The sequence below is a fragment of the Gopherus flavomarginatus genome, chromosome 25 (assembly GCF_025201925.1).
Source record: "Gopherus flavomarginatus isolate rGopFla2 chromosome 25, rGopFla2.mat.asm, whole genome shotgun sequence".
In the NCBI taxonomy this organism is placed as follows: domain Eukaryota; kingdom Metazoa; phylum Chordata; order Testudines; family Testudinidae; genus Gopherus; species Gopherus flavomarginatus.
The window spans coordinates 5952438-5978238 of record NC_066641.1 but is presented as its reverse complement, the minus strand read 5'-3'; the positions used below and the strand labels follow the sequence as shown (position 1 = coordinate 5978238).

At 46.6% G+C, this 25801-nt stretch overlaps 2 protein-coding genes across 6 annotated transcripts in view; both read right to left on the bottom strand.

Moving 5' to 3' along the window:
* Window positions 1-9121, bottom strand: part of MRC2 (mannose receptor C type 2) — a 126622-nt gene extending 117501 nt beyond the window's left edge. The window contains exon 1 of the mRNA XM_050934892.1: window positions 8679-9121. Coding sequence (XP_050790849.1) covers window positions 8679-8685 — 7 coding nt within the window. The 5' untranslated portion in view covers window positions 8686-9121. The remainder of the gene's footprint in view (window positions 1-8678) is intronic.
* A 932-nt stretch (window positions 9122-10053) lies between these two features.
* Window positions 10054-25801, bottom strand: part of TLK2 (tousled like kinase 2) — a 56695-nt gene continuing 40947 nt past the window's right edge. For all 5 annotated transcript variants that reach the window (XM_050934939.1, XM_050934938.1, XM_050934941.1 and 2 more), the window contains 9 exons: window positions 24574-24671; window positions 24104-24185; window positions 22576-22667; window positions 21142-21231; window positions 19961-20130; window positions 17901-18039; window positions 15742-15853; window positions 13616-13723; window positions 10054-12192 (listed from right to left, as the gene is read on the bottom strand). In XM_050934939.1, the coding sequence (XP_050790896.1) occupies window positions 12019-12192; window positions 13616-13723; window positions 15742-15853; window positions 17901-18039; window positions 19961-20130; window positions 21142-21231; window positions 22576-22667; window positions 24104-24185; window positions 24574-24671 (1065 nt within the window). In that variant the 3' untranslated portion in view covers window positions 10054-12018. The remainder of the gene's footprint in view (window positions 12193-13615; window positions 13724-15741; window positions 15854-17900; window positions 18040-19960; window positions 20131-21141; window positions 21232-22575; window positions 22668-24103; window positions 24186-24573; window positions 24672-25801) is intronic.

Here is a 25801-nt window from a genome sequence, read left to right as displayed (position 1 = left end):
CTCAACCAGCTAGGGACGGGAGCTGGCAACGTTGCTAGAGTCCAGCTGAGGCTTCCTGAGCCAAGCCCTAACTTGAGGGAAGGCAGCACCGAGGAGACATTCATCTCACCCATCAATAGACCCCACCTTGCCCATTGCATTTCCCAGCCAGCAGGGGCATTGGTCCAAGGAACAGGCTGTGACTCACAGCTCCTCCAGGGCACTCAGCCATGATACAAACTCCCCCGGCACTCTCCTATTAGACTCCTGCAGACACCGCTCTGCTCCTGCTGTGGCGGACGGATTCCCTCAGCTCTTGGCCAGGGAACAAGCAGAAAATCCCTCAAAGTGACTGGGACCGGTGTGCGGTTCCAAGCGGAGGCAGCTGGGCATCCCTCGGCATCTGCTTCAGAGAACGGCTCCACCAGCCACGGCTTCAGGGGTACAGCGGCAGAAGAGAAGAAGAACTTGTCTTGGCTGTCGCCTCAGCTGAGGCCCTTCATCTCTCTCCATGCTGCCCTCGGTCGGACTCTCAGAGCAACTTCCACCATCACAGCTCTTACCCATCCCAGGGCTTGTGTGTAGCGCTGACCTGAGAGGGGAATGAGTGGGGTGGTCACAGTCAGAAGCCGTCATCTCTCTGCCCAGGGCGGAGCGAAACATAAAGGCAAAGTTCCCTGGCTCAGGAGAGCTGGGCTGTCCCACAGCTCCGTCCGCAGCTGGGGCGAGAGCGTGTTCTTCTGCATCCAACTGCTTTAACCCTCATTCTCTGCAGCTGAAGCTCATCACATCATCTGGCCCAGCCATTGGTAGCAGAGGCCTTCTCAGGCTCTGGGAGACAGCAGTCTGCCCCCCAACAAAGGTGTGATCTTCACCCCTTCACTTGGCACCCTGCACCCCCAGGAGAACACCTGGCTGGATCGCGGGTTCTGTCCTCCCAGAACCTCCGCTGTCCAAGGGGGGCGTAGCATAGTCTGTCACCACACACAGCCTGGGTGTAGAGCAGAGCTGACTTCTTCCATCTCCTGCAGCCAAGTGGCTTCAGCCAGGCAGGGCTGGATGTTCCACCTAGGTCCCAGTGGCCTCCTACCTGAGGGGGTGGCCACTCCCAGCCGGATGGTAACTCCTGTGGTTCCCAGGGGTTTAGGGTTAATGCTGCTGCTGTCTGGTAACTCTGCTTACAGCCGGGGGATTTCAGCTTCAGGCTCCCTTCCAGCCGCTGGCATTTTTTCCTCCCCCTGCAGTTGAATTGCTGGTTCTAAGGGCCCAGCATGGCAGGGACAGTCAGACAGGGTCCCCCTTTATATGTGACTGGGCCTGTATGGCCCCCCAGTGTGGCTCTCAGGGATCCCCCCTCCCGCTGGTTTCTAACAGGATATTCATTCTCCTGCAGCCCTTAAAAGTCAGCCGAGTTCACGCTTCAAATAGTTTATTAAAAACAGATGGGCTCGCTCAGAGCTGCAGTGAGGAATTCCAGTGCTCTCCAGCCATCAGCATGGGCCAAAGCAGAGATGCCTGCCCTTCCGTCCTGTTCAGAGGGGTGTGGGGGCTGACTAGGCCGGGGACTGCCAGAGGGGTGGGACCCTTTCCTCAGAGTCTGTAAACCATCATCTTCTGTCCTGGATCTCAGACACAGGTCTCCGGAAGGGCCTGGAAGAGGGGCAGAGAGGAATTCAAACAAAATATAAGAAATATTCTTAACCGTCTCCACAACCCTTTCCCTGCATGACTCAAGCACTAGTTAAATAAGCCAGACAGACCAGCAGTCAGCCAGGTATCCACAGAGGAACACATAGGTGGCTGCAGCCCCTGCTTCTCGCTCCTGGCCGTACCTCCCCTCCATTGAGGCACCTGTCCTCCGATGTGGAGGGGCAGAGAGTAGATCTTGACCTAGCTGAGGATGCTTTTAGGCACCAGCGCCCATTCAAACCTGTCTAACAATAACGCTAAATAGTGCTTGGAAAGGCAGCATAATCCAGTGGGTAGAGGCTCTGGATTAGAAGGCAGGAGACCTGGGCTTTATTCCCAGCTCTGCCACTGTCTGACTTGGTGACCTTGAGCAAGTCACGTCCTCTCTGTGCCTCAGTTTCACCTCCCAGGAAACTCTTTGGGGGCAAGGATGGGCTCCCGCTATGGGGAGAGCTTTCCAAAGTGCTCAGCGTTGGCCTAATTCTGCTCCCAGTGAAGCAAATGGGATTTTCACCATTGACTGCAGGGGGAGCAGAGTCAGGCCAATGCTGATTGCACCCCACCCTGTGTACAGCACCTAGCACAATGGAGCCCCCATCTCAGTTACTGTGTATGTGCACCCAGCATAATGAGATCAAGGGCCCTAATCAGGGGTCTAGGCGCTTCTGTACCGTGACTAAGGCGGCGGCTAAGCAGGGTGCTGTGGTTCTGTTCCTCGCTCAGGAGCAGCTGTAGGGATAGGCTAGGTCAAAGAGCTTGCAAACTGGTAACAACTTTTGGCCACTGCTACCTTAGCCTGGATTCACCATTTCTGTTTGAACCGGGATTTTACATGAACGTCAGGGCGGGGCAGGTGCCGAGACAGAAGCCTCACTCCAGACTGTGGAGGACAGAGCAGAAGGCCAACAAGTTTCCCCATCTCCCCCCTGAATCGCTCAGCAATCAGTTCCTGCATTTGCCTTTTTAGTCCCAGGTCGGACAGCCATCTTTACGCTTTACATCCTCTGTTACAGCCAGGGATCTTTCTGCCCGATGATTGTCTGAAACGGTCATTGTGCTGCAGAGTTGTCAACCCACAGAGATGAACAGGGTCAGCTTACAGCACTAGGTGACTTCATGGTGCCCAATCTAGGGTCCTGCTGACCCACCACCCCGACAGAGAGGCAGGAGGATGAGTATTGGAATGGATGCGAACACCATGTGAACAACAGTTACGAGAAAGTGAGTAACTTTTTTCTTCGAGTCCTTGTTCATGTCCATTCCAATCAGATGACTCCCAAGCTGAAGTTATGGAGGCAGGGTTGGAGTTAGCCATCGATTGGAGCAATGCTCTACCAAGGCTGCATCATCTCTGGCCTGCTGGGTAACTGCATGATGCACAGTGAAAGTACGTATGGAGGACCACATCTTCGCTTTGCATATTTTCTGGGTGGGAACTTGCGCCAGGAACGCTGCTGAAGAAGCCTGTTCCTTGGTGGAATGCACCATGAGTGGAGGAGCAGGTACTCCTGCCAGAGTGTAGTGCTCCCAGATGCAGGACATGATCCACGACAAAACTCGTTGGGAGGAGACTGGAAGACCTTTCATCCTGTCTGCCACAGCCACAAACAGTTGAATGGACTTTCTGAACAGTTTCATTCTCTCAATGTAGAAGGCTAGCGCTCTGCAGACATCCAGTGAGTGAAGCCCTCTGCTCCCTGCCGCTTGGGTACGGCTTAGGATAGAACACTGGAAGGAAGAGGTCTTGACTGATGTGAAACTGGGAGATAACCTTCGGGAGGAAAGCTGGATGTGGCCTGAGCTGAACCTTTTCCTTACAGAACACGGTGTAAGGAGGTTCTGGTGTTAGGGTCTTGAGCTCAGACACCCTCCAGGCTCAGGTTATCGCTACCAGAAACGCAACCTTATATGAAAGCGAGCAGGGAGCACGTCGCCAGTGGTTCAAAGGGCGGCTGTGTCAGTCTGAAAAAGAACCAGATTGAGGTCCCAGGCTGAGACCGGCTGTTGGACCTACGAGCATAGCCTGCAGAGACCTTTCAGGAAACAGCTGACCATAGGGATGGCAAAGTCCAACCAGCCCGCTACCCCTGGATGGAAGGCAGGGATGGCAGCCCAATGAACCCTTGTTAACGACATGGACAGTCCCTGCTGCTTGAGATGGAGAAGGTAGTCCAGTATAAGTGGTATAGAGGTGAGCATCTGGGAGGAATGATGCTGTGCCGACCAGATTGAGAATCTCTTCCCCTTGGCTAGGTAGGTAGCCCTGGTGGAGGGTTTCCTACCGCCAAGGGCTTGTCTAACCGGGAGACTAATGGGGTTCAGTCACGGATCTTCCATGCTGTGAGGTGCAACAACTCAAGGTTCGGGTGCTGGAGACGGCCGTGATGCTGAGTCCGGGAGGAGCAGCAAGGTGACTGGGGCTTCCACTGACATTTCCAGGAGAGATGTGTACCAGTGTTGGCGGGCCTAGGCTGGAGCTATCAATATCACTGAAGCCTCTTCCCTCCGTATGTTGAGGAGCATCTTGTGAACAAGAGGGAAGGGAGGGAACATGTAGAGGAGCTGGCCTCCCCCTGGAAAGAGGAACACGTCCGCGATGGAGCCTGGGCTGTGATTCAGGAAGGAACACAACTGCTGGCATTTCCCGTTGCACTACATGGCGAACAGGTCTACCTGGGGAAAGTCCCACTGTTGGAAGATTGTGTTCACGATGTCTGGGTGTAAGGACCACTACTGGCCATGGAACAACCTACTGAGATAGTCCGCCAACTCATTCTGTACCCCAGGAAAGTACGATGCTTGCAGGTGTATTGAATGCTCTATGCAGAAGTCCCACAACACGAGGGCTTCCTGGCACAGGGGAGAGGAGCGTGCACACATATTTGTTGATATAGAACTTCCCCGTGGTGTTGTCTGTCATGACTGATACACATCTCCCTGCTAGGTGGGCTTGGAAGTCTGGCATGCCAGGCACACCGCTCTCAGCTCTCTGACATTTATGTGGAGAGTGAGTTCTGCCTGAGACAAGAGGCCTCGTGTCCTGAGGTCTCCCAGATGTGCTCCCCAGCCCAAGGCTGATGCGTCTGTCACTAGAAAGAGGAATGGCTGAGGACCAGTGAAGGGGACCCCTGCACACACTACCTGCGAGTCGAGCCACCACTGGAGGGAGTTGAGGTCCAGGTTAGGTAAAGTCACGACCTCATCCAAACTGTACTGAGCCAACCGATACACCGAGGCTAGTCACGACTGGAGTCTGAGCCTGGTGTGTTGCACCACATAGGTACAAGAGGCCATGTGTCCTAGAAGTTTCAGACAATTCCTTGCTGTGGTGGTGGGAACTGCCTGAAACTTCAAAAGTTGTTGCCCAGGGCCTGAATCCTCGCTTCCAGGACGTATGCCCTGGCCTGTGACGAGTCCAGTACCGCCCCTATGAACTCTATCCGCTGAACCAGGGGGACAGTGGATTTCCCCACGTTGAGGAGAAGACCCAGTTCGTCGAACACTGTTCTTATGAAGTTGACTTGTGCCTTCACTTTAACCCTGGAGTGGCCCTTGATAAGCCAATCGTCGAGGTATGGGAACATCTGTACCGGCCGCCTGCGCAGGAACGCGGCCATGACTGCCATGCACTTGGTGAACACTTGAGGTGCTGCTGACAGCCCGAACGGGAGGGCTGTGAAAGGACAGTGGTGGTTGTTCACAAACCTGAGGTATCTTCTGTGGGACGGAATGATTGCAATATGAAAATACACATCCTTCAAAATTGCGGGCAGCATACCAGTCCCCTGGATTCCAGGAAGGGACGATGGAGGCCAACGAGACCATGCGGAATTTGAGTTTCTTTATGAACCTGTTGAGCTCCCGCAGGTATAGAACAGGCCTGAGCATCCGTTGGCTTTTGGTATTAGAAAATACAGGGAATAGAAGTCCTTGCCCTTCTGCTCTTAAGGAACCTCTTCCACTGCCCCTAGCAATAGGAGCGAGTGCACATCCGTACAAGGAGTTGCTCGTGAGGGGGGGAGTCCCTGAAGAGGGGTGAAAGGGTGGGAGGGCACAGGATTGGATGGAGTATCCCCTCACTACCATGAAAGCACCCAACTGTCCAATGCGATGCGGGACCACACAGGACAGAAAAGGGATAGTCAGGACAAAAAGGTAAGGTGGGGTGGATCCAGTCCTTGTGCTAGTACACCGTCCTCGATCGCCCCTTCAAAAGGCCTGTTTCGGGCACAAAAGGTGGCTTGGATTGGCCAGAGCCCTGGCCTGAGGATGTGTGTGGCCTCTTCTTGCCACTCTTATTCCTCCTCTTTGAACCGTCCTGGCAGTTCTGTTTTTGGAAGAACCATGGCAGAGGTTGCAGCCTGAAGTGTTTCTGCTGTGTGGAAGGGGTGTGAAGGGCCAAGGATTTGAGGGTGGCTCTGGAGTCCTTCAGGCTGTGAAGACTTATCCGTCTTTTTGGAAAACAGAGTCCCACTCTCAAAGGGAAGGTTCTGTATTGTCTGCAAAGGGTCATGTGAATCCTGGGGAAGACCCAGACGGTGCCGTGCCCCTTGGTGCTGGAACTGAAGACACCAATGCTGGGGCTGCAGATGTTGCTGTCAGTGCCGCAGGAGGTATTGGAGGTGAGAATGGCACTGTGAGGCGTAGTCAGAGTCCTGAGCTGCCTCAAATGCCTGCGGGGTCAATGGGAGCTGCAATTGCTGACTCCTAGGTTCCAGCGAGCAGGGTGGGCCCAGACTCAACTGCCCCGCTGGGACAGGAGTCGATACAACCCTTACCAGCGACAATATGCTGTGGCCCAACTGGGGTGTCTCAGTCGTTGGCTCTTTAGACTTGGCCGGGGAGAACGATCTCTCCCTGGCTTCTTTTTCTTCTGAGGCACCGGGGATTGAGACCAGAGCCTTCCTGCCGAGTGGACTCGGGAGGGGCCATGAAATTACCGAGAGTCTTGAGAAGAGTCCTTTCTTAGCACTGGGACCCAGGATGATGGCGCCAGGGAGCTCTGCACCAAGGAGGTGGTGCTGGGCATGGGATTCTCCCGATCCTGGGTCTGAGTAGGGGCGCAGAGCTGCCTCCATGATTGCAACTTTGAGCTGCTGCTCCCTCTCTTTCAAAATTCTGGGGCAAAACATGCTGCAGAATCTGCAACTGTCCTTTCAGTGGCCCTCACCTAGGCAGCTTAAACATGTGGTGCGTGGGTCACTTTTTGGCATGCGCTTAGCGCAGACCTCACTTTTTGAACCCCGGGGACTGCGGCATACCACGGCTCCTGGAAGTCGGAAGGGTGGGGAGACCCCCAACACACCAACTATAAAACGACTACTACTGACTACAGAAGAACTATAAACAGATGAAACGGACAGAGGTGCTTGCTAAGCAAGAGCTATGGGACGTTCCAGCTAACCGTCACTGGTGGTAAGAAGGAATTGAGAGAGTGACCAGTTGGCAGGGCTCTATATTGAGCACCAGGAAGGCATGACTCCAGGGGGTACCCACACTGACCCGATCGATGCTGCTATGGGAAAAGTCTTCCGACTGCCATGTGCACGCACACACCTGATTGGAATGGACATGAACAAGCACTCAAAGAACTCCTCACAGGTACAGCAAGGCGTGGAAGTAGAGAAAGGTTTGAAGATGAGTTTGTCAGTAAATAAGAAAGAGAAGATTTCCAGATTACTGACTATGTAGTGGAGAAGGAGCAAGGATGTCTGAAATAATCAAGGAAATGAGTGCTAAGGTAGCTGGAGCAGCGTAGGTCCACTTCAGCTGATTTGACATGCCACTGAGCTGTGTGTTACTTACCAAGACCATTAACAGAAACGGATGGGTTTCTTCTCCCCCCCGCAAACACATTTGGTACATGATTGTGAGAAAGCTCCATCCCAAACACTGATCCTGTCAAGGGCTGGTGGGAACATTAGTTGCTTCCTTTCCAAGATGCCCCTTTTCTGGGTGTTGTCCTTTTAAGGAAAGGCTCATGGTGTTTGCTTGGCCGCTCACCCCTGTTCAGTGTAATTGTGGCAGTAACTTGACCTTTCTGTACTCTGCACCCGTGATTCCATGAACAGCTTGTTACCCCGCTAAGTGCCGGCCTGAATCAGCGCTCTCAGCACTGCGGAGGGAAGCATGGAAGCAGATTTGACTTATGGAAAATTGGTTTCAAGGGAAAAAAAAAAAATCAAACATTCTCCTTTTGTATAAAATGGCATCACTGCATTGTATTGACACAGCCGGCTCAGGCGTGCATACCAGGAGGAAGATGGGGGTCAGGCAGTGGCTCGGACAGAGGAGAGCTGGGTTCATTTTCCTATCTCTTCCACTGACTAAGACCCTTGGGCAGGTCACATCAGCTGGGAATGTTTTTTCCAAGGAGCCTAATGGAGTTAATGAATAGAGATCATACTGATCTCTGTATAGTGCTTTGAGATCCACTGTCGAGAAGCACAGTATCAGAGTCTGGGCTTATTCTGTGCCTCCATTTCCCACCTTTAAAATGGGGATTACGCATCCTCTCTCCTTCCCTCGGTTTTGTTTCTTGCCAACGTAATCTCTTCCCATGTTTGTCCAGTGTTTACTGCAATGGGATCCTGACCATGGGTCAGCTGTAGGTACTGCCATAATAAAAATAATGAGCAACAGCGAACTTGAGGTATCCCAGAGTGCGTGCGAATATGCTCTTTTGCACCACACCCCTGCTGGAGTGTAATCTAAACAGGGGCAGGGATAGGACTTAACCTTCTCTTATTACATAACATGTGGTTCCTATTCAGCTTATGAGACAAACCAATTAACAGGAAAGACCCCTAACTTAGTGAACACCCTCTTTGGTTTTAAGCATAATGCATGAGCCTGTTGTACAGATATATGCACTACACAAGTCCTATTTGAATGGATCTGATATGGATACTGACCCACTGCCAGAACAGCATCTCTGGGCCAATCAGCTTTGAAAATGCAGTTATGGGTCAGCAAACTGTAGACGTGGGCATAGCATAAAACTGACTGACCTTGCATAACAGGAGCTGCCGTTCCGTGTGCAATGCTCAATTGGAAACCTACTTCAGCTTGCAGTGAAGGAGACAGAATATAGGCTGGGTTCACTGCAGAGTGAATGAATCCTTCTCTGTATCATGTTCTCATTTGAAGAAATCAGCTTCTTTCTGGTGGGCGGGTGGCACCAAGGCCTCATGAAGCAGAACTGGGAAGGTGAGTTGCGACACTGTGGCAGCTTGTTCAGAAATGTACTTAGACGTCTGTAGTTGGCTAGGTATTGTGTTTTTGGTTTTCCATTGTTTTTAAGGTGGACAAGCCCAGCACTAACCAATCCAAAAGGCAGAGTTCTTCAGGGCCCTTACGCTCTCTCTGGTCGTCACTTGTTCCATGTCAAGCCACCACCACCCTTGTCCCTTAAGCTGCAAAGTAATTCTGACCTCATTTTTGGTGAGAATTTTCATCAGAAGGTGGTGGTGGGGGGGGTTTCAGTCTGTCGTACTGGTTTAGCAATGTAGCAGTTGCGTATAAAATAGTTTGAGAGAAGACAGGCTCTGAAATTTTTCCTGGTGTTACACAGCCCTGATCCTTGGGATCTAGAAATCAGGAATGCCAATAAATAGGCAAGGCTCACAAGTGACTCAGTTCGGTATTGGCAACTATGGCTGGCTACTTCCCGCTGGTGTGAATGGAACCCAACTGGCACTGAGAACATAATCCCTTCCCCCACCCCCCAGAACATATCACTACAACCCCTATATGACCAGGGCAGAAAAAAGCCCAAGCTAGCACTGACCAACAGCAAGATCGAAAAAGTCAAGCAATTCGGTTTCTTAAAACTTATTTTAATATCCATGTCTCATCTGTTGGGTAGATCCAAAACAGTCCGGCCTGGTTTAAGTTACAAATTCTTCAGACACTTTTTTCCTTTTTAAGTAAATGAACACATGTGGCAATAAGGGCCTGTTACTTGAAGTGAAACCCATATTAACAACAAAATATGTGGCAGCTAGAATTCTACCAGGGTTCTTTACTGGATATGGCAAGTAGCACTGGAAAAGGCTAATGCTGCCCCCTTTGGGTGTCACACAGCAGGAATAAATGCATCTGACACAAAACTAATCACACCCACAGAGATAGCGCACACTCTATGTCCAAGAAACAACCAGGCTGGGATACAAAGAGCCCTTTTAGAATTCTCCCCTCTACGGATGGGGGCCAAATAACCAACTTCAGCAGACAGGATGAGATGTCAGATCTGACTTCCCTGATGGAGGCTGAACATGATGTCCAAGTGCTGCTTACCAAATAGTTTGTTTCTAAGAGAACAGCAGGAATGGAAAGGGCTAAGACTGTGGCTGAGGATTTAAAGCTGTAGTTTTATTTAAAAACAAGAGTTTCAACACCACCTTAATGCAGCTGCAGATGAATGCATCAGAGACTGAAGCCCAAGAATCATTTAAAAAAATTAAAGCTGCAGCAGAATTCTGTACTTCCCCAGGCTATCGGTGTAATTTCAACAGGCTACTTCGTATTTCAACCAACGACTCGTTGGCTGCTGAATGGGCTAACCCTGCCATCTGTGGAGGATGGCTTACAATAAGGCAAACAAGTGGCAGTTCTCGCAGAATCCACACTGCGGAGAACAGATAGCCACGAGAACTCCATTCAGGTACCGAACGCCAAAGAGAACAAATGCACTATGATAGTGAGAGAAGGAATCCAGAAGGTGCTGTGCAGAGAGAGAGAGAGAGAGAGAGAGAGAACAATCCACAACAAACAAGGGAATTTTTGTGCATGAGTAAGGTTACACCACGCACATTTTTTTTTTTTTTACAATACCCTAAAGTTGTGGTAACATACTGCTCAGTTCCCCCTCCCAATACAGATCTTTTTATTGGATGCTGCATCTTGAAATATTTCTGGCAAAAAACTCTTGCCACATATGTTAGGAACATTCCAATCTGGCTGCCACATGTCCAAGCACTGTACTTTTTTGATTTTCAGTCTTTCCTTTGGGGGGAAAAGGGGCAGGGTGGAGACAACAAGCTCCTATTGCACAGCTGGACACCTCTGCCTCAATGTGGAGGTCACCTCAAACGGATTACAAAAATAATCAGGAAGCCCATTCCGTTTAGAACATGCTTCCCCAGGGGTTATCATCTGTTTGAGGCATCGACATCAGAGAGCTAAAAATCAGTGAGTTTAAAAGAAAAATGGTAAGCAAGGGAGAAAGCGGTTTCCATAGTAAATCACCTAACTGAAGAGAGCTTGCGAGTCTTCAACTTTAGGTTTTAATAAGTTTAACAACAAAATGTACAATACTGCGTGAGCCTAGAAAAGTCACGTCAGAGAGACTGAGCTTTGCTTCTGAACTCCCCTCCCATTTGCTGCCGGTCTTGACTAGTCAACAGATACTGTACTCACAGGATTGGAGAGCATCATGTGGACAGACCAATCTTTATTTTAAAAGCCCAACGCTTCAAATAAATTAAAAAGGGACAACCGTCAAGTGTGTGAGCAGTGAAGCAGCCGTAAAAAAACCCAACAAGGTTCCAAACAGCACATTAATCTGATGGCAAGAGATTGACAGAGGCCTCCTCTCCCCTCCCTTTGTGAATCTCCCCTGCCCTCCCCGCAAGAAGGGGAAATCACAAGGAAGAGGCCATGTCAAGGAAATGAAAAGCTGCACCATCAGTGGAGTTAACATTGCCACGTACCTGCTAATACGGGTTTCACTTTATGACCAGAAAACGTTTCTTCCAAAAAAATTGTTACTTTTTCTTTAAAAAATTGAAATTAATCAGGGGTAAAACACTAACTCTAGTGCCATGAACAGGCAGGATTAACCTTTTTCCCCTCCAAAGGGCAAAGAGTCATACCATCCCCAGCTGAACCTTGGTGCTTCTAGCTTTTTCAGGAGATGTTACCTAAACTTTATGAAAAGAAAAGAACAATGTTTAAATATCAACACTGGACTAGCCCAGTCTTTTTTTCCCCAAAGTCCACATTCTTCCTCTGAAGCACACATTGCATCATGGATTCCCCAAGTCTGCGTGTTCAGAAGTTCACAGTACATGGAACCATATTTTTTCCCCCCTCGCTCAGAGCAGCCATCCTCTGTGGTCATTTACTGAATAAACCTCAAGCTTCTCCTATCCACGTGGCTTTGCCTAAGATGCTGAAGGTTTCCTTGATGAGAATTGATGTTGTCATGCTCTATGGATGGAAAAAAAAGCAAGAGAAAAAAAGCACCTGGTACAGGTTTCTTGAGACCCTTGCGGATTCCTCTATTCCAAAGCTGTTTCTGAAAGTCTGTCGGTTTCTCGAGCAGTTTTTGGCCTATTATTCTGTCTCTCAGTTTGAAGAGCTGTTATTGGATGATCCAGAGGTTGATGCAATTGCAGCCCCAGCTGGGCTGCTCGTGGATACAGATTTGCGGATGTGAGGGAGCAAGTATGGGTCACAGGCTAGCTGCTGAACATCTATCCGGTCCTCCTTTCGGTAGGCCAGGCACCGTCTGATAAATGCCTGCGAATGCCCAAAAGGCAAACAAATGTTAGGAGATTAAAGGAGTTAGGGGGAGTTTTATTTATAATAGTTTTGGTGAATTGTGCCCCAGACTAGTAACTCTGGGAACTGAAATTCTTTACTAAGTGACGGCATGGACAGTGATGACTCCTTCCCTCTCCCAAATTGTGCTTCATGCCTAGCTTTGGGGCAGGGAGGAACCATATGTGGGGTGACAGGAGTTCAGTGGATGGTGCCAATTGCCGGCTAGTTTTGCTATGCAAGCACTAGAGACAGAATTAACACAATGCCATCAGCAGCAGTTTGGTTGGATTCTGGAGGTCTGAGGTTTCCCAGGAAGATGAAGGGTGCAGAACTTTTGTGAACACAGGGTTCTGTTTTGAATAATTACTTGAGTCCTGCAGCGGTTTTGCTGTAGTGTGTGTTAATACAAAGCTGTAGATGGCCACTTCAAATTAAACTCAAATGATGCTTTACAGTGAGAACTCCATCTCCTGGGTGGGTGACTTCTGAGCACAGAACACCAGGATGGTTCCTTGGGCGAGAGGAAGCAAGCCTGCCTCTCACCGAAACCCGAACAGTTCAGAACACACACACACCCAGAATCCAGAGTCCCACTTTGAACTGAGGTCTCCCATCTCCCAGTACAACATGCTAGGAGTAACCTATTTGTGTAACAAGCTTGTTTTTTCCTCCCGATATTAGCCAAGTTTCAGTCACTCCTTGATGAATGCACATTAAACAAATAGGATCACTGCTCAGTGGTGATGAGGGAAGCATAAGACTCTCTGCTGGGTGCCTCTCCCTGCTGCCACATTCCAAACCAGAGATCTATCCATGTGTTGACAGTGACATCAATGATCACTGACCACTACTGGTCAATTTCAACCTGCTGACCAGTGCGCCATGGACAATTTAGGCACACTCTATCCCACGCACGTGCAAATCTCTCGCAGGCCAGGAGTCTGCTCTGACAGGGACAAACAAATCTGCCATTTGTAAGTCTCTCTTATCCCAAAGGATCCTGAACCACTGAACAAGTTATGCACCGATGAAATTCAGGCATCCCTGGGGTAGGAGGGCTGCTACCAGGCAGACAACCGCTGCACAGTGCGGAGAATAAGGGGAATTTGGGCCAACGACACTGAGCAAATCACTCCAAAAAAATGCCTTGAGGGTGTTCAGTGTCTATGGATGAGACCTGAGATTATAAGAAGGACACCAGCTGCAAGCTCAATTCATTGTGAAGAGCTGAGTGGCTCTTGTGGTTCCAGGGAAGGCACTTATTTCTGAGTAAAGGCTCAGACCATTGTGAGACTCATGGATTAACTACTGTGTTAAGTAACCAGAATGAGTTTTTTAAAACCCCTAGACCATTCAGCACGTCAGGCAGTGACACAGACCCGCTGCAGAGAGATTTTACCTTTGCTTCTGGGGTGACTACTGGCTTTGGAGGGAACTGCACCTCAGTGGCTTTAAGGATCGTGTTCTCCTGCAGAATGTCCTGTTGTGACTGGTTGTGGCCAAACGGCTACAAAACAAGAGGGACAATTAAAGTTGACAATGGGTCTTCTGAAGCCTCTGACCATGCTGTTTTGTGGTGGGAAGTTATCCAATTCAATATCTTCTCTAGGGAAGCTGCTGAGGAGTGCCGTGAAGGGGTGCTGCAGGTCCCCCAGCTATTTGGCTGAGAAGACTGCTAAGTCAGATTTATTTTAAATTCAAAGGGGCTGAGTTGTGACAGTCTCCAGAGTGCCTCCCCAGTTCAGAAAAGGGAGGGAATGCCATGTGCTCACAGATCTGCAGTTTCAGCCCTGGTGTAAGAGGACCATCTCCCAACAAAATTTTCAGGAGTTCCTCCTGCTTGGCCCATTGTGTCTATGTGACTTAAGGCAGCAGCTCTCAAAATTCCCAGACTACTATACCCCTTTCAGGAGTCTGATTTGTCTTGGGTATTCCCAAGTTTCACTTCACTTAAAATCTACTTGCTTACAAAAAGACAAAAGTGTGTCACAGCACACTATTACTGAAAAACTGCTTACATTCTCATTTTCACCATATAATTATAAAATACACCTCTACCCCGATAAAACACGACCCGATATAGCACGAATTCAGATGGAATGTGGTAAAGTAATGCTCGGGGGGGGAAGGGCTGTGCACGCCGGTGGATCAAAGCAAGTTCAGTATAACCCAGTTTCACCTATAACACGATAAGATTTTTTGGCTCCCGAGAACAGCATTATATTGAGGTAGAGGTGTACACTGGAATATAAATATTGTTCTTACATTTCAGCATGTAGTATATAGAGCAGTACAAACAAGTCATTGTATGAAATTTTAGTTTGTACTGACTTCGTTCGTGCTTTTATATAGCCTGCTGTAAAACCAGGCAAATATCTAGATGATCTGATAAATCTCCTTGAAGACCTCTGCGTACCCCCAGGGGTAGGCATTCCCCTGGATGAGAACCACAGACTTAAGACACTGAGCAAAAGCAGCACATCCATCAAACTGTGCATATGGGATGTTTAGTTACCAACAGCTTATCAACGCCAGTGGAATGACAGGAAGTCAATAGCATGCCCTTGTTGCCAAGAAGGCTAATGGCATTTTGGGCTGTATAAGTAGGAGCGTTGCCAGCAGACTGAGGGAGTGATCATTCCCCTCTATTTGACATTGGTGAGGCCTCATCTGGAGTACTGTGTCCAGTTTTGGGCCCCACACTACAAGAAGGATATGGAAAAACTGGAAAGAGTCCAGCCAAGGGCAACAAAAATGATTAGGGGGCTGGAGCACATGACTTATGAGGAGGGAACTGGGATTGTTTAGTCTGCAGAAGAGAAGAGTGAGGGGGGATTTGATAGCTGTTTTCAACTACCTGAAAGGGGGTTCCAAAGAGGATGGATCTAGACTGTTCTCAGTGGTACCTGATGACAGAACAAGGAGTAATGGTCTCAAGTTTTAGTTGGGGAGGTTTAGGCTGGATATTAGGAAAAAACTTTTTCACTAGGAGGGTGGTGAAGCAGTGGAATGGGTTACCTAGGGAGGTGGTGGAATCTCCTTCCTTAGAAGTTTTTAAGGTCAGGCTTGACAAAGCCCTGGCTGGCATGATTTAGTTGGGGATTGGTCCTGCTTTGAGCAGGGGGATGGATTAGATGACCTCCTGAGGTCCCTTCCAACCCTGATATTCTATGATTCTACGTGTTCTCATTGGTTAGGTTAGTCTCCTTTCCTGGGCTACCTTAAAACATTCAGGCTCTTTATCATTAAGACAATCATTTTCTACCTCCAGTCTTCCACAACTCTTCCCTTCCAAAGGCATCAAACTTACAACACGAGTTTCTCTGCCCTGTGTTTCCACACTGCTACAGTTGTTACTCCTCAGGTAGGTTGCCTGCTTAATATGTGGAAACACACCGAGTGTCCCTCACTGCACATTGACAAATCCCAAAGGTTTGACCTCAGACACTGGACATCATGCTTGGCCAATATATGCAAGCAATGGAAAGGATGTTCTGCAGGAGGGAGTTTAGCTTCCTTCCTTACCTTTCTGCCATAAAGACACTGGTAGAAGATGACACCTACTGACCAGACGTCAACTTTATTTGAAATCTTTGGAGGTTCTTTTCCAACTACAAAACACTCAGGTGGCAAATACCTGATTGGAAGGGAGAAAGGATCATTAGTAGCACATCCAGATTTGTTTAGTCACTTTGTTTCAACGGGAGAGGCAGGATGGCCCAGTGGTTAGGGAACTAGCCTAGGACTCAGGAGATCGGAGTTCAGTTCCCCACTCTGCCACAGAATTCCTGTGCGACTTTGGGCAAGTCACTTACAGGCTTTCACTTCCCTGCAATAGGGACCTTACAGACAAAGGTCTTGTAAGTGGAGTTCTTGGATTTCAACACCCTCCCTTTTATCTCAGGCTTTTCTCCATCACTACAGATGACATCCTGGCCTCATGAACTCCTGGCGTAGCTGGCAAGGACAGAGTTTAGTGACAGCCTGATAGCTTGTCTAGAGAAGGGAAATTTGCACTAGTGGAACACACTGATGTAGCCATGCCAGCACAACCCTCTAATGTAGGTACACAGTGTGAACTCTGCTGTATACCAGTAGGCACCTGCAGCAGGGTTTGCACCAGTGCAGCTAACATACACCCAGTATAGAAGGGGCCTGAGAATGAATTCCTGATTCACTGACAAGCGAACCCTGAGGCTGCACCTGAACCTGCTACATAGTGTGCTGCCATCTGAACCACTGTTTCAAATCACTGAGCTCTCAGGTGGTTGCAGTTAAAGAAACATGTGAACAGAACTGGCTGGCCCCAGACACAGCACAGGCAGGGAGACTGGCAGCTTCCCCACAGTTTTGCCAATGCACCTCTCCTCTTGATTAGCTCTACAGAACTGGCTGCCGATCATGTCCTACGGTGTGATGCACAGGGCGCCCACTGGGGACCAGGAACAGACCAAGCTAATAACTTTTCACTTGCGACCTGCTTCTTTACCCCACAGCCATTTTGGTTTCAAGAGGAAGGCAGGCGCTGTGTCATGTGGTGGGATTTAACACCTCAGCTATGCGTTTGTGCACATCCAGTCCACATAGATTCCCAGCACAGGGATTCAGAAAATGCATAAATATCCAAAATTATCACCACATTGTGCATCCTTTGTACAAAGTCTCTGTTGCAGTGAATGCTTCCCTCTCACCAGAGCAGAGTTTCACTCCAGTCACATAGGGGAGAAAAAACTGGTTTCTCAGCACGTATTTAGAATCTAGTATTTGTTGACCAAGACCTTTTAAGAACAATTTCACAATGGAAACATCCAGCCAAAATACACATTTCTGAAAGTGCAATCTTAGATGCTGTGTCCTAGTTCGAGACTCAGCTTTGCTCAGCTTGGAGTGAACTTGCGGGGAACAAACCCATAGAACACATGAGATTATAACAGATGATGCCTGCAAAAAGTTATGGTGACATGAAAAATGTTTATGCTAACCACTGTGAACAGTGACATTGTAAATGCAACTTCTGTCTCTGCATTCAGCGGCTTTTACTGAAGGGCCAAATCTCTGAGTCAGGACTGATGCAAAACCACAATGTGGTGCTAGTGCCATTGTACTGCTGGAGGTATTGCCTTTCATGTGAAATTTGAAACTGAAATCCTGGGCATGCATGGCACTGAAAGCGCTATTGCACTTTTTATAAAGGTAAGTCTGTTACCACTAGGATGGTGACTAAATTCCAGCTGGAAAATTCTTCCTGCCTTCCTAAGTCTACCTGCATTTTCAAGCGGGTATGGGATTCTTCTTCACTTCGTATCCTAAATTACATGGTAATACGTGCTATTAAACAGCTGCCAAGTTCCACCCCAGAGTTGGCTGCATTTCAGCAGTAGTTGTACATGCAGTTTATAGTTGTCCTGTCAGGCCCTTTGAATAAGAGGTGCTATCTAAAGATATAAGTACTAACCCACTAAAGATGAAAAGGCTGCCAGCCTAGAAACAACACTCTGCAACTAGTCTGAGAGCACCCTTAAGGATCTCAAAGTGCTTTACAGAGCTACACTGTAGTACAATGGACACCACACACAGACTGTCAACAAGGAAAGTGAATTCCAAGTTTCCAGCGTCAGGATTTTAATGGTTATTTGCAAGTTTTCTAAACCCCTGAATTGGTATCAGCCACATACAATACTTACCAATAAGTACCGGCCCCCTGTGATGTCAGCTCCATGCCATCCACGGAGTTGTAGCTGTCATCATCCATGATCTTGGAAAGCCCAAAATCTGTGATCTTTATCTCTCCACATGCTGTACCATTGACTAGAAGAATGTTACCTAAAAGGGAAAACAGCTTTTTAGAGACTTATTTATTATGGAAAGAGGGGAGGGAAAAGCAGCACCAGAACTGCAGTGCAGTACATGGGGTATTAAATTATGGACACACCATACCAAGGCACTATGACCTGCAAAATGCAGCCAGCTAAATCAACCTTTAGGCTGGAGAAGATGTTTGAGTACTCAATAGAGTCCTCCTGAGAGGAATCCTGGCCCCTACAACACACCAAGTGCCTGCATCTATGCTCCCCATCCTGAAATGGGTCTCTGACCTCCCATCTGCCTCCCTATTTTTGGCTTTTTAAATGCCAACACAAGGGAGACTGGTTGAGTGGGGAAGGCAGGTCAGGGAAAGGAGAGTGGATAACAGACATGCATATATACACAGCTGTGACTCATTCCATCCAGAAGTCCTAATTTGCCCTGGCTTCTTAGCAGCCAGAAATTCTCTCCTCTATGACATAGTGCCCTCTAGTGGTTTCCAACACCATGGGAAAATAGTCAATCCATTTAAGGCCAGATCCATTTAAGAAACAGCTATTTCTACAGATTAAATGAAACAGCAGCACATAACTTTCCAACAGATTAAGCTGTATAAATTTGCCTCAAAGCTGTTAACTTTCGAAGCAGCAGAATTACACAATGGCTACAGATCAGCTATGGTTTCAACAAATTTTAGGGAGAGCCCTGCAGCGTGCTCAAACAAACACTAGTAAACAGTGGTTTGAGAAGAATAAAAACAGAAACAGGGCAACAAAATATAAATTGGTGCAACTGCGCCATCTACTGAATCAGTACAAGAAACCATACCAGATCTAGGATATACAATGCCAGTGAACTGTCACCGGTACAGAAAACCAAGTGCTTGGATTTTACTGGGGTTAAAAAAAATGAAGTGTTGCCCAGCATATGCCAACCCTTAACGGATAAGGAAAGCAAGGAAGCTCTGATCTCTCAGCTGCATGGTCTATGAGATAGGAACTCTCTGACAACATTTGGGGAAGACACTTCTGATTTTCTGGGCACTGGTGAGTCTGGAAGGTCACACTTCCGAGAGCACTATCTGAGCTCGGTGTATTGCTATGAGGACCCATAAAAGCAACAGATGAGCAAGTTTTTCCAAGTCAGTTTTTGGTGCCATTTACTGAGCATCACGAGGAAGAGAACAAGAGCAAGGAATGTGCTGGCCCTTGCTGGGCATTGTAGCAGGGTGCTGCTGCAGAGGCAGCTAATTAGCCCCTGCTCAGCCAGCCCCAATCAGGTGAAATGGATTGGGGCTGGGCAGAAGCCTGGTGCCTGGCCTCTGAACAGGCTGCACCTGTGAGCCTGCAGGCTCAAGGGCCATAAAGGCTGGCTGGCAGACACAGGAAGGGGGGAAGAGAACAGCCAGAGGCACAGCAGTCTCCAGGCTGGGGTAGACTCCCTGTAAAGGAGGAGAGTAAGACCTGTAAACAATCACTGATGGTGGGAACTGTGTGTGAATAAAAAGCCACAGGTGCTGTATCCAGGAGGCTCAGAGTGCTTTGTTGAGACAGCAGGGTGCTGCAGCAAGGCGGGCCGAGGAAGAGACCCTGTTTACAGGCATCTATATGAAGGAAGATGCAGCACAGGAAAGCAAAGGCCAAGCAGGTCACAGAAACGAAGTGCTGACACATGATGGCACAAGGGCTTGCCCAGAACAGGAAGGCTTCTTCCTGAAATTTGACTTCCTCTAAATGCTGCAACTCCAGGAGCCAATACCCACTTACAGAGCAAAACCAAGCCTTTCAGTCCCTTCCATGCTGCAAGCTAAGCACCCAGGTTATGGAATGGGTACCAACAGACCTGGCTTTGGCCAATTGGAACTGTTCCTTGGTGGCCTAGAGAGGTTGCTAACAAGAGGTAAGAGGGTAAACACATGCCATTCGGCTTCATAACGTACCTGGTTTAAGGTCATAGTGTATGATGGGCGGTTTGATTTCATTTAAGTATTTTAAAGCATTCACAATCTGCATGATAATGGATCGTGCCTCTTTTTCAGACATTAACTTGTGCTGTTTCAGGTAGAAATCCAGATCATTTCCCTCACAGTATTCTAACACTGTACAAAACCTGAAAGCAAGAGAATACACACCAAAATTAAATCCCCTGAGAGAAAGACTAATATTTTGTATTTCCTCCCATGTAAGTCTCCTCAACTAAGTCATTCCCTGTCAAACTTTTACATATTTAGATGCCTCCATCACAGACATACAAGAAACAGGTTTAGAACTACATACAGCCAAATCTGAAATCTACTTTTATCAGAGCAAAACTGATTTCCAGGCAAAGCAACATGAATGCATTAAAAATAGCTAGTCTTCTTGTACATGTGTTTTCATTATGGATGCCCCCTGTAGCACCTCACTTGGGCACAGGATTGTGCTAGAACTAAGATCAGCTGAATAATGGGTATAAGAACACAGGAACATAAATGCCATAACCGATTAGACTAATGGTGTGTCTAGGCTACTGCCAGAGACAGGATATAGCACTAAACCTTCAGAGAAGGTGTAATAAACCCCATAACTGACAACTACACAACCGTCTGCCCATAGGGCTACACAAGACCTAACCAACAGGCCTTAACTTGGTCAGTTAGCGCATGACAAACTGGGGTTCCCTGCTGCAGTGCACTAAAAGTTTGTTAATGTCTTTTGCATACTACTGTTTCAGAGAGCAGTAGGCAAAGTGCACTGAGAAACTTCTTGTGTGCAGCAGCAGGGTCCCTGTGGACAATTCAAGCACAGCAGGCTGGAGTGCTGTAGCCTTGCACTCAAGCTTGCTGTGCACGGTGTAGCCATACAGACACACTCTTTGTGGCTGGATTATTCCCTGAAGCATGAGGGTCCCTTATACACTTTTATCCCCTATTATGCAATTGTGGGTGTTCATTATCCATATAAATGGATAATCCTTTTCTGACTCTTAAGCTCATGTCCAAATGATACTCAGTGGTGACAAGATCCACTGTGTAAAGTACTGATCCATCTTGACTGCAGGTCACTAAGCTTTGCTGGAAAGCTTTTGACTAAACACTTTGTGGGGAACTTGGCAAATGCAGCGCAAAGGCACATAACTTACGAGTCAGTATCCAGCGAGAAGTAGTCATAGAGTTTAACTATTCGAGGATGATCCAGTTCTTTGTGAATTCTGTACTCTCTACACGCATGTCTGAAAGGCAAGACTCTGGGCATTAGCAACAGAGATTTTACTTCGGGTTCTACATTAAGCGCTTTAGATATAATGATCTTGGCACAGCTCTGTGTTCCACATTCCCACGGAAAATTATTCGTACAATTCAGAAAGTATTAAATATTCTTGGAAACCAGGCGGTACAGTTTTTTGAAAGCACACTCCCAACGTGTGTCTGGGGAGTCGGGAATGATCTTAGGGCTTTTCTTCTCTGCATGAGTGAGGCCACGTCATTATATAGAGGAGATAGCCCCTTATTAAGTGGAAAGAAAAAACTTACAGCACCACTGTTGGTCCAGACTCTAACAATGCACTGATTTTGCAAGCATCCACTCACTTTTCTTGCTCATTTCAGACATTTCTGAGGTGATACTAACAAGGTGGGAGGAAGTGGCTTCACTTTTGCAGCAAACAGTGAGGAAGGAGAGGAGAATTCATAGTTTCACAAATTCTAAGGCCAGAAGGGATCACTGTGATCATCTAGTATGACCTCCTGTATAACACAGGTCAGAAAACTTCCCCAACATAATTCTAAGAGCAAATCTTTTAGAAAAATACACAGTATTGGTTTAAAAATGGTCAGCGACTAAGAAACAACCACCTCCTTGGTAACTTTTCCAATGGTTGAGTAGTCTCACTTTTAAAAATGTACTCCTTCTTTCCAGCCTGAATTTGTCTAGCTTCAACTTCCAAGGACTGGATCATGTTATATTTTCCTCTGCTAGATTGAAGAGCCCATTATTAAATATTTGTTCCTCAGGTAGATACTTACAGACTAATCAAGTCACCCCTTAACCTTTTCTTGGTTAAGCTAAATAACATTGGGCTCCTTGAGTCTATCACTATAAGGGATGTTTTCTAATCTTTTAATCATTCTCGTGGCTCTTCTCTGAACCCTCTCCAATTTATCAATGTCCTTTTGGAATTATGGACACCAGACCTGGACACAGCTTTCTGCAGTGGTTGCACCAGTGCCAAATATAGAAGTAAAATAACCTCTCTATTCCTACTTGAGATTCCCATTTCTGCATCCCAGGATCATATTAGTGCTTTTGGCCCCAGCATCACATTGGGAGCTCACGTTCAGTTGATTATCCATCAGTATCCCCAAATCTTTTTTAGAATCACTGCTTCCCAGGATAGAGTCCCCCATCCTCAAAGTATGGCCTACATTCTTTGCTCCTAGATGTACACCTTTACATTTAGCTGCATTAAAATACATATTCTAGTCAGTATCAATAGATAGGAACCAATTCTCAGGCCAAGATGGGGAAAAAACAGCAATGCATTGTTCTGCTATCTCGGTTTTACAGCACCACTTACTTGTGATAATTCTCTTTTTTCTCATCTCTCCAGTTTTTATTTAACTGGTGAATTTTCACAGCTACGTATCTCTGTTCTGTTAAATCAAATGCCTACAAAGAAAAAGCAAGTATCAATAGAGTTGAAATTGCAAATTAATACTGCAAATGTGAACAAGAGATTCCACACTAGTGTCCCAATGCAAAGCAAAGAATAGATGGCAATATGCTATCAACTACTCTAAATACAATTTAAGAATCTGTCCTTCAATTCACCTGCCAATAAGGGAGCCCATTAGTGTAAGACAATTGGTGCTTCTGGAACACTAGTCCACCCACTGGGATCTAGACTGAGTGCGCCAATCATTTCACACAAGCCAAACAGCCAGGAGAGAGTAACAACCTTTACTTGATTTGAACTGGCAAGGAAGGCTCTCTGCCATGATGCCTTGAGGCACCAAAAAGTCACTTGTAGTTAATTTAAAAAAAATACATAGGACATATATTGGTTTAATACACATTACTAGAGGTTATATCTCCAGGTCGAAGTTGTTTCAATCCATTTGTGGTTGGAGAGCCAAATGGTTCAGCTGCATAGCTCATGTTGAAATTTTTCACCCCTTGGGATCTTAAAGAGCATCCCAGCACACACAAATATTGGAATTATACTGCTGGATCAATGCAGTGTTCCATCTAATCCAGGATCCTGTCTTTGAGCCAGGCGTTTTGGAGCACAGTGCAAGACATCCCATTGTGTGCAGGTGTGGGATAATCGTTCCCCCCACTCAATCTTGTTCTAACCCCTAATGTTAGAGATTACCCTAAATCCTGAAACATGAGGTTCAATATCCTTTTTCAAACTTAATACTATGGCTCTAGATAGTCTAGTTATTCATAGAAGTGCGCAATACCTGAGTTTATAGAGTTATATTTTAGTTTAGTCAATTTGATTCTAATATTAGTCTATGAACTACAGAGCACATATGGGATGCTTGGGGAAAACGGATGCTTTCAATTTATTTAAAATTAATCTTTTAATCTCTCCAATTAGCAGCATGGCCTAGTCTAAGTATCATAGGTCTTGATCTTGCAAAACAATGTCATGTAAATAATCCGCACCCATGTGACTAGACTTAAAAAAAATGAAGGCTGTGCCATATATGCCTGGAAGTTATTTTCCTTTCATTTACAACAATGTGTCAGATTTAAAGCACTACTATGCCATTGCAATGTAGCCATTTCAAATATAACTTTTTAAAGCAGATTTCTAACACTTGTTTACGTCTCAAGAGGTATTTCATGTTATTCTCCTAGTCATACCAGTGTGACATTCCCAACAAATGCATCTTTCAATAAAATCTTGTGGAGAACAGAAACTAAATATCAGGTCTGCTGTCTAAATCAAAGCCAGATGTGACATGTATTACTACATTCCTTCCCCCACAACCACATACACTCTCCATTTGAGAGAACAAATGTCAGATTTCGCTTACTGAGTATTTCTGCGCAGACTCAAAATACAACACAACAGACTAATTCTTCAAACTTACCTTATATACCTCACTGAAGCCTCCTCTACCCAAAAGATGTAGCAAAAGATATCTGTCATTTAGCGTCGGATGGTCTTTAAATCTGGAGAGGACAATTTAACATTGACAATGGTAATGCCATCTCCTAATAAGTCACAGCTATTATACTGCTCAGAGAGGACACGTCATATTAAGCCTCAAAAAGGTGGTTATTTATGTTCAGTTTTCAAACTACTGGATAGTCATTTATCAATGACACTGCAAAAGCTTCCGAAGTCATTTGTAAAGTATTAAATCCTACACATTTGACGTGCAAATGCTTTTAAGTCAGCACAGTACTGACTATCTCAGTGGGTGGCAGGATATTAAAAGCAGAATTAAGCATGGTGCATTCCCATTACCAAACAAATGTATCCTAAGAGAATTTAGCGTTCCTTGAGAAGCTACCATTTGAAGCCTATTCTCTCCCCTACATGCCTCCCAGTGCTTACTGTGAATTATCTTCATTGTGTATCCTTTTCAATTCCCTGATATGTAGATTTCTAACTCTCTCTAGTCGTTCCAACTCCGCCTGGATCTCTGCTTCTTCCTGTATGAAAAATGATGACAAACAGTTCAAGACATTGGGTAGCTGGTTTCACCTGATTTACGGACACACTAACTGGAATTTAATGGTACATGACTGGTTTGGTAGAATGAAAACTGTGATTATAGCCAACTTCAAGATAACAAGTAGGAGGGGGAAACTATTGGGCTGTTTTGCTTGTGACTATGCATCCAAACTACAGATGGGAGTTGGTACAAGATCCTCCCCTTTCCCACAGCCAATGTGTTAATTATGTTTTCCTCAGTTCCAGCAGTTAGGAACACACTGATTAAATGACATGCTTTCAGTGAAAACCAAAAAAGGATCCTAGAATTGTATAGGAAGATTAAACAGCAGGTAATTCTGAAAGTTTGAAGTGTCTCATGGAAGCTAATAAGTATCAATGGTGATAAAAACAGACAAGACCCTTCTAAAAGTTAGAGATTCTGGAACAGAGCTGTAACTTTATATCTTAAGCAGCATCTTGATCTCTTTTCAGATTTATAAAAAGCCCAGTGGTTTCCAGAAGAGCCACAGAAAACGAAAATGTCTCCAGGAAGTGGGAGGATGTGGGCTACCCAAAGCTTTGGCTTTCCATGCTGCACGTAGTTTTAACTTCACCCCTGAAAGGACGGGAGGTCTAAGTTGTTGATTCTTCCCTTTTACACAGACCGTTGAATCAGGGTACATGAGCTTTTACTGACAGCTTCCACCAGCTTTCAAATTATACGTGGATTATCACATCAGACTCCATTCCTTTTCAACTTGTATTCTATTTTCACTGATTAAAAACGAGCCAGATCCCAAAAGTGGAGGAGGGTAAGCACAGCCTCAGACAATGAGACAATCCTAGAGCATTACTTCATTTTCTGTAAAGGTCAACTTCTAAATGGATTCTTCTGTTCTGGGTTACACTGACAATAAGTGGACCTGTGATTTCCTCCACTGGTAGGAATAGAGGTAGCTACAGGATAAATATAGCTTGAGCTCCATGCCATCTACTCTAGCCTTGCCCATAGTAGATACAGAGGACATGGAGTGGTTTACATGCAATTGGCCCTGTATACACTGTAATACCCATCATTGCAAGCAGCAGTGGAAGCAATGCTGCGTAAAAGAAAACCGACTAGTGT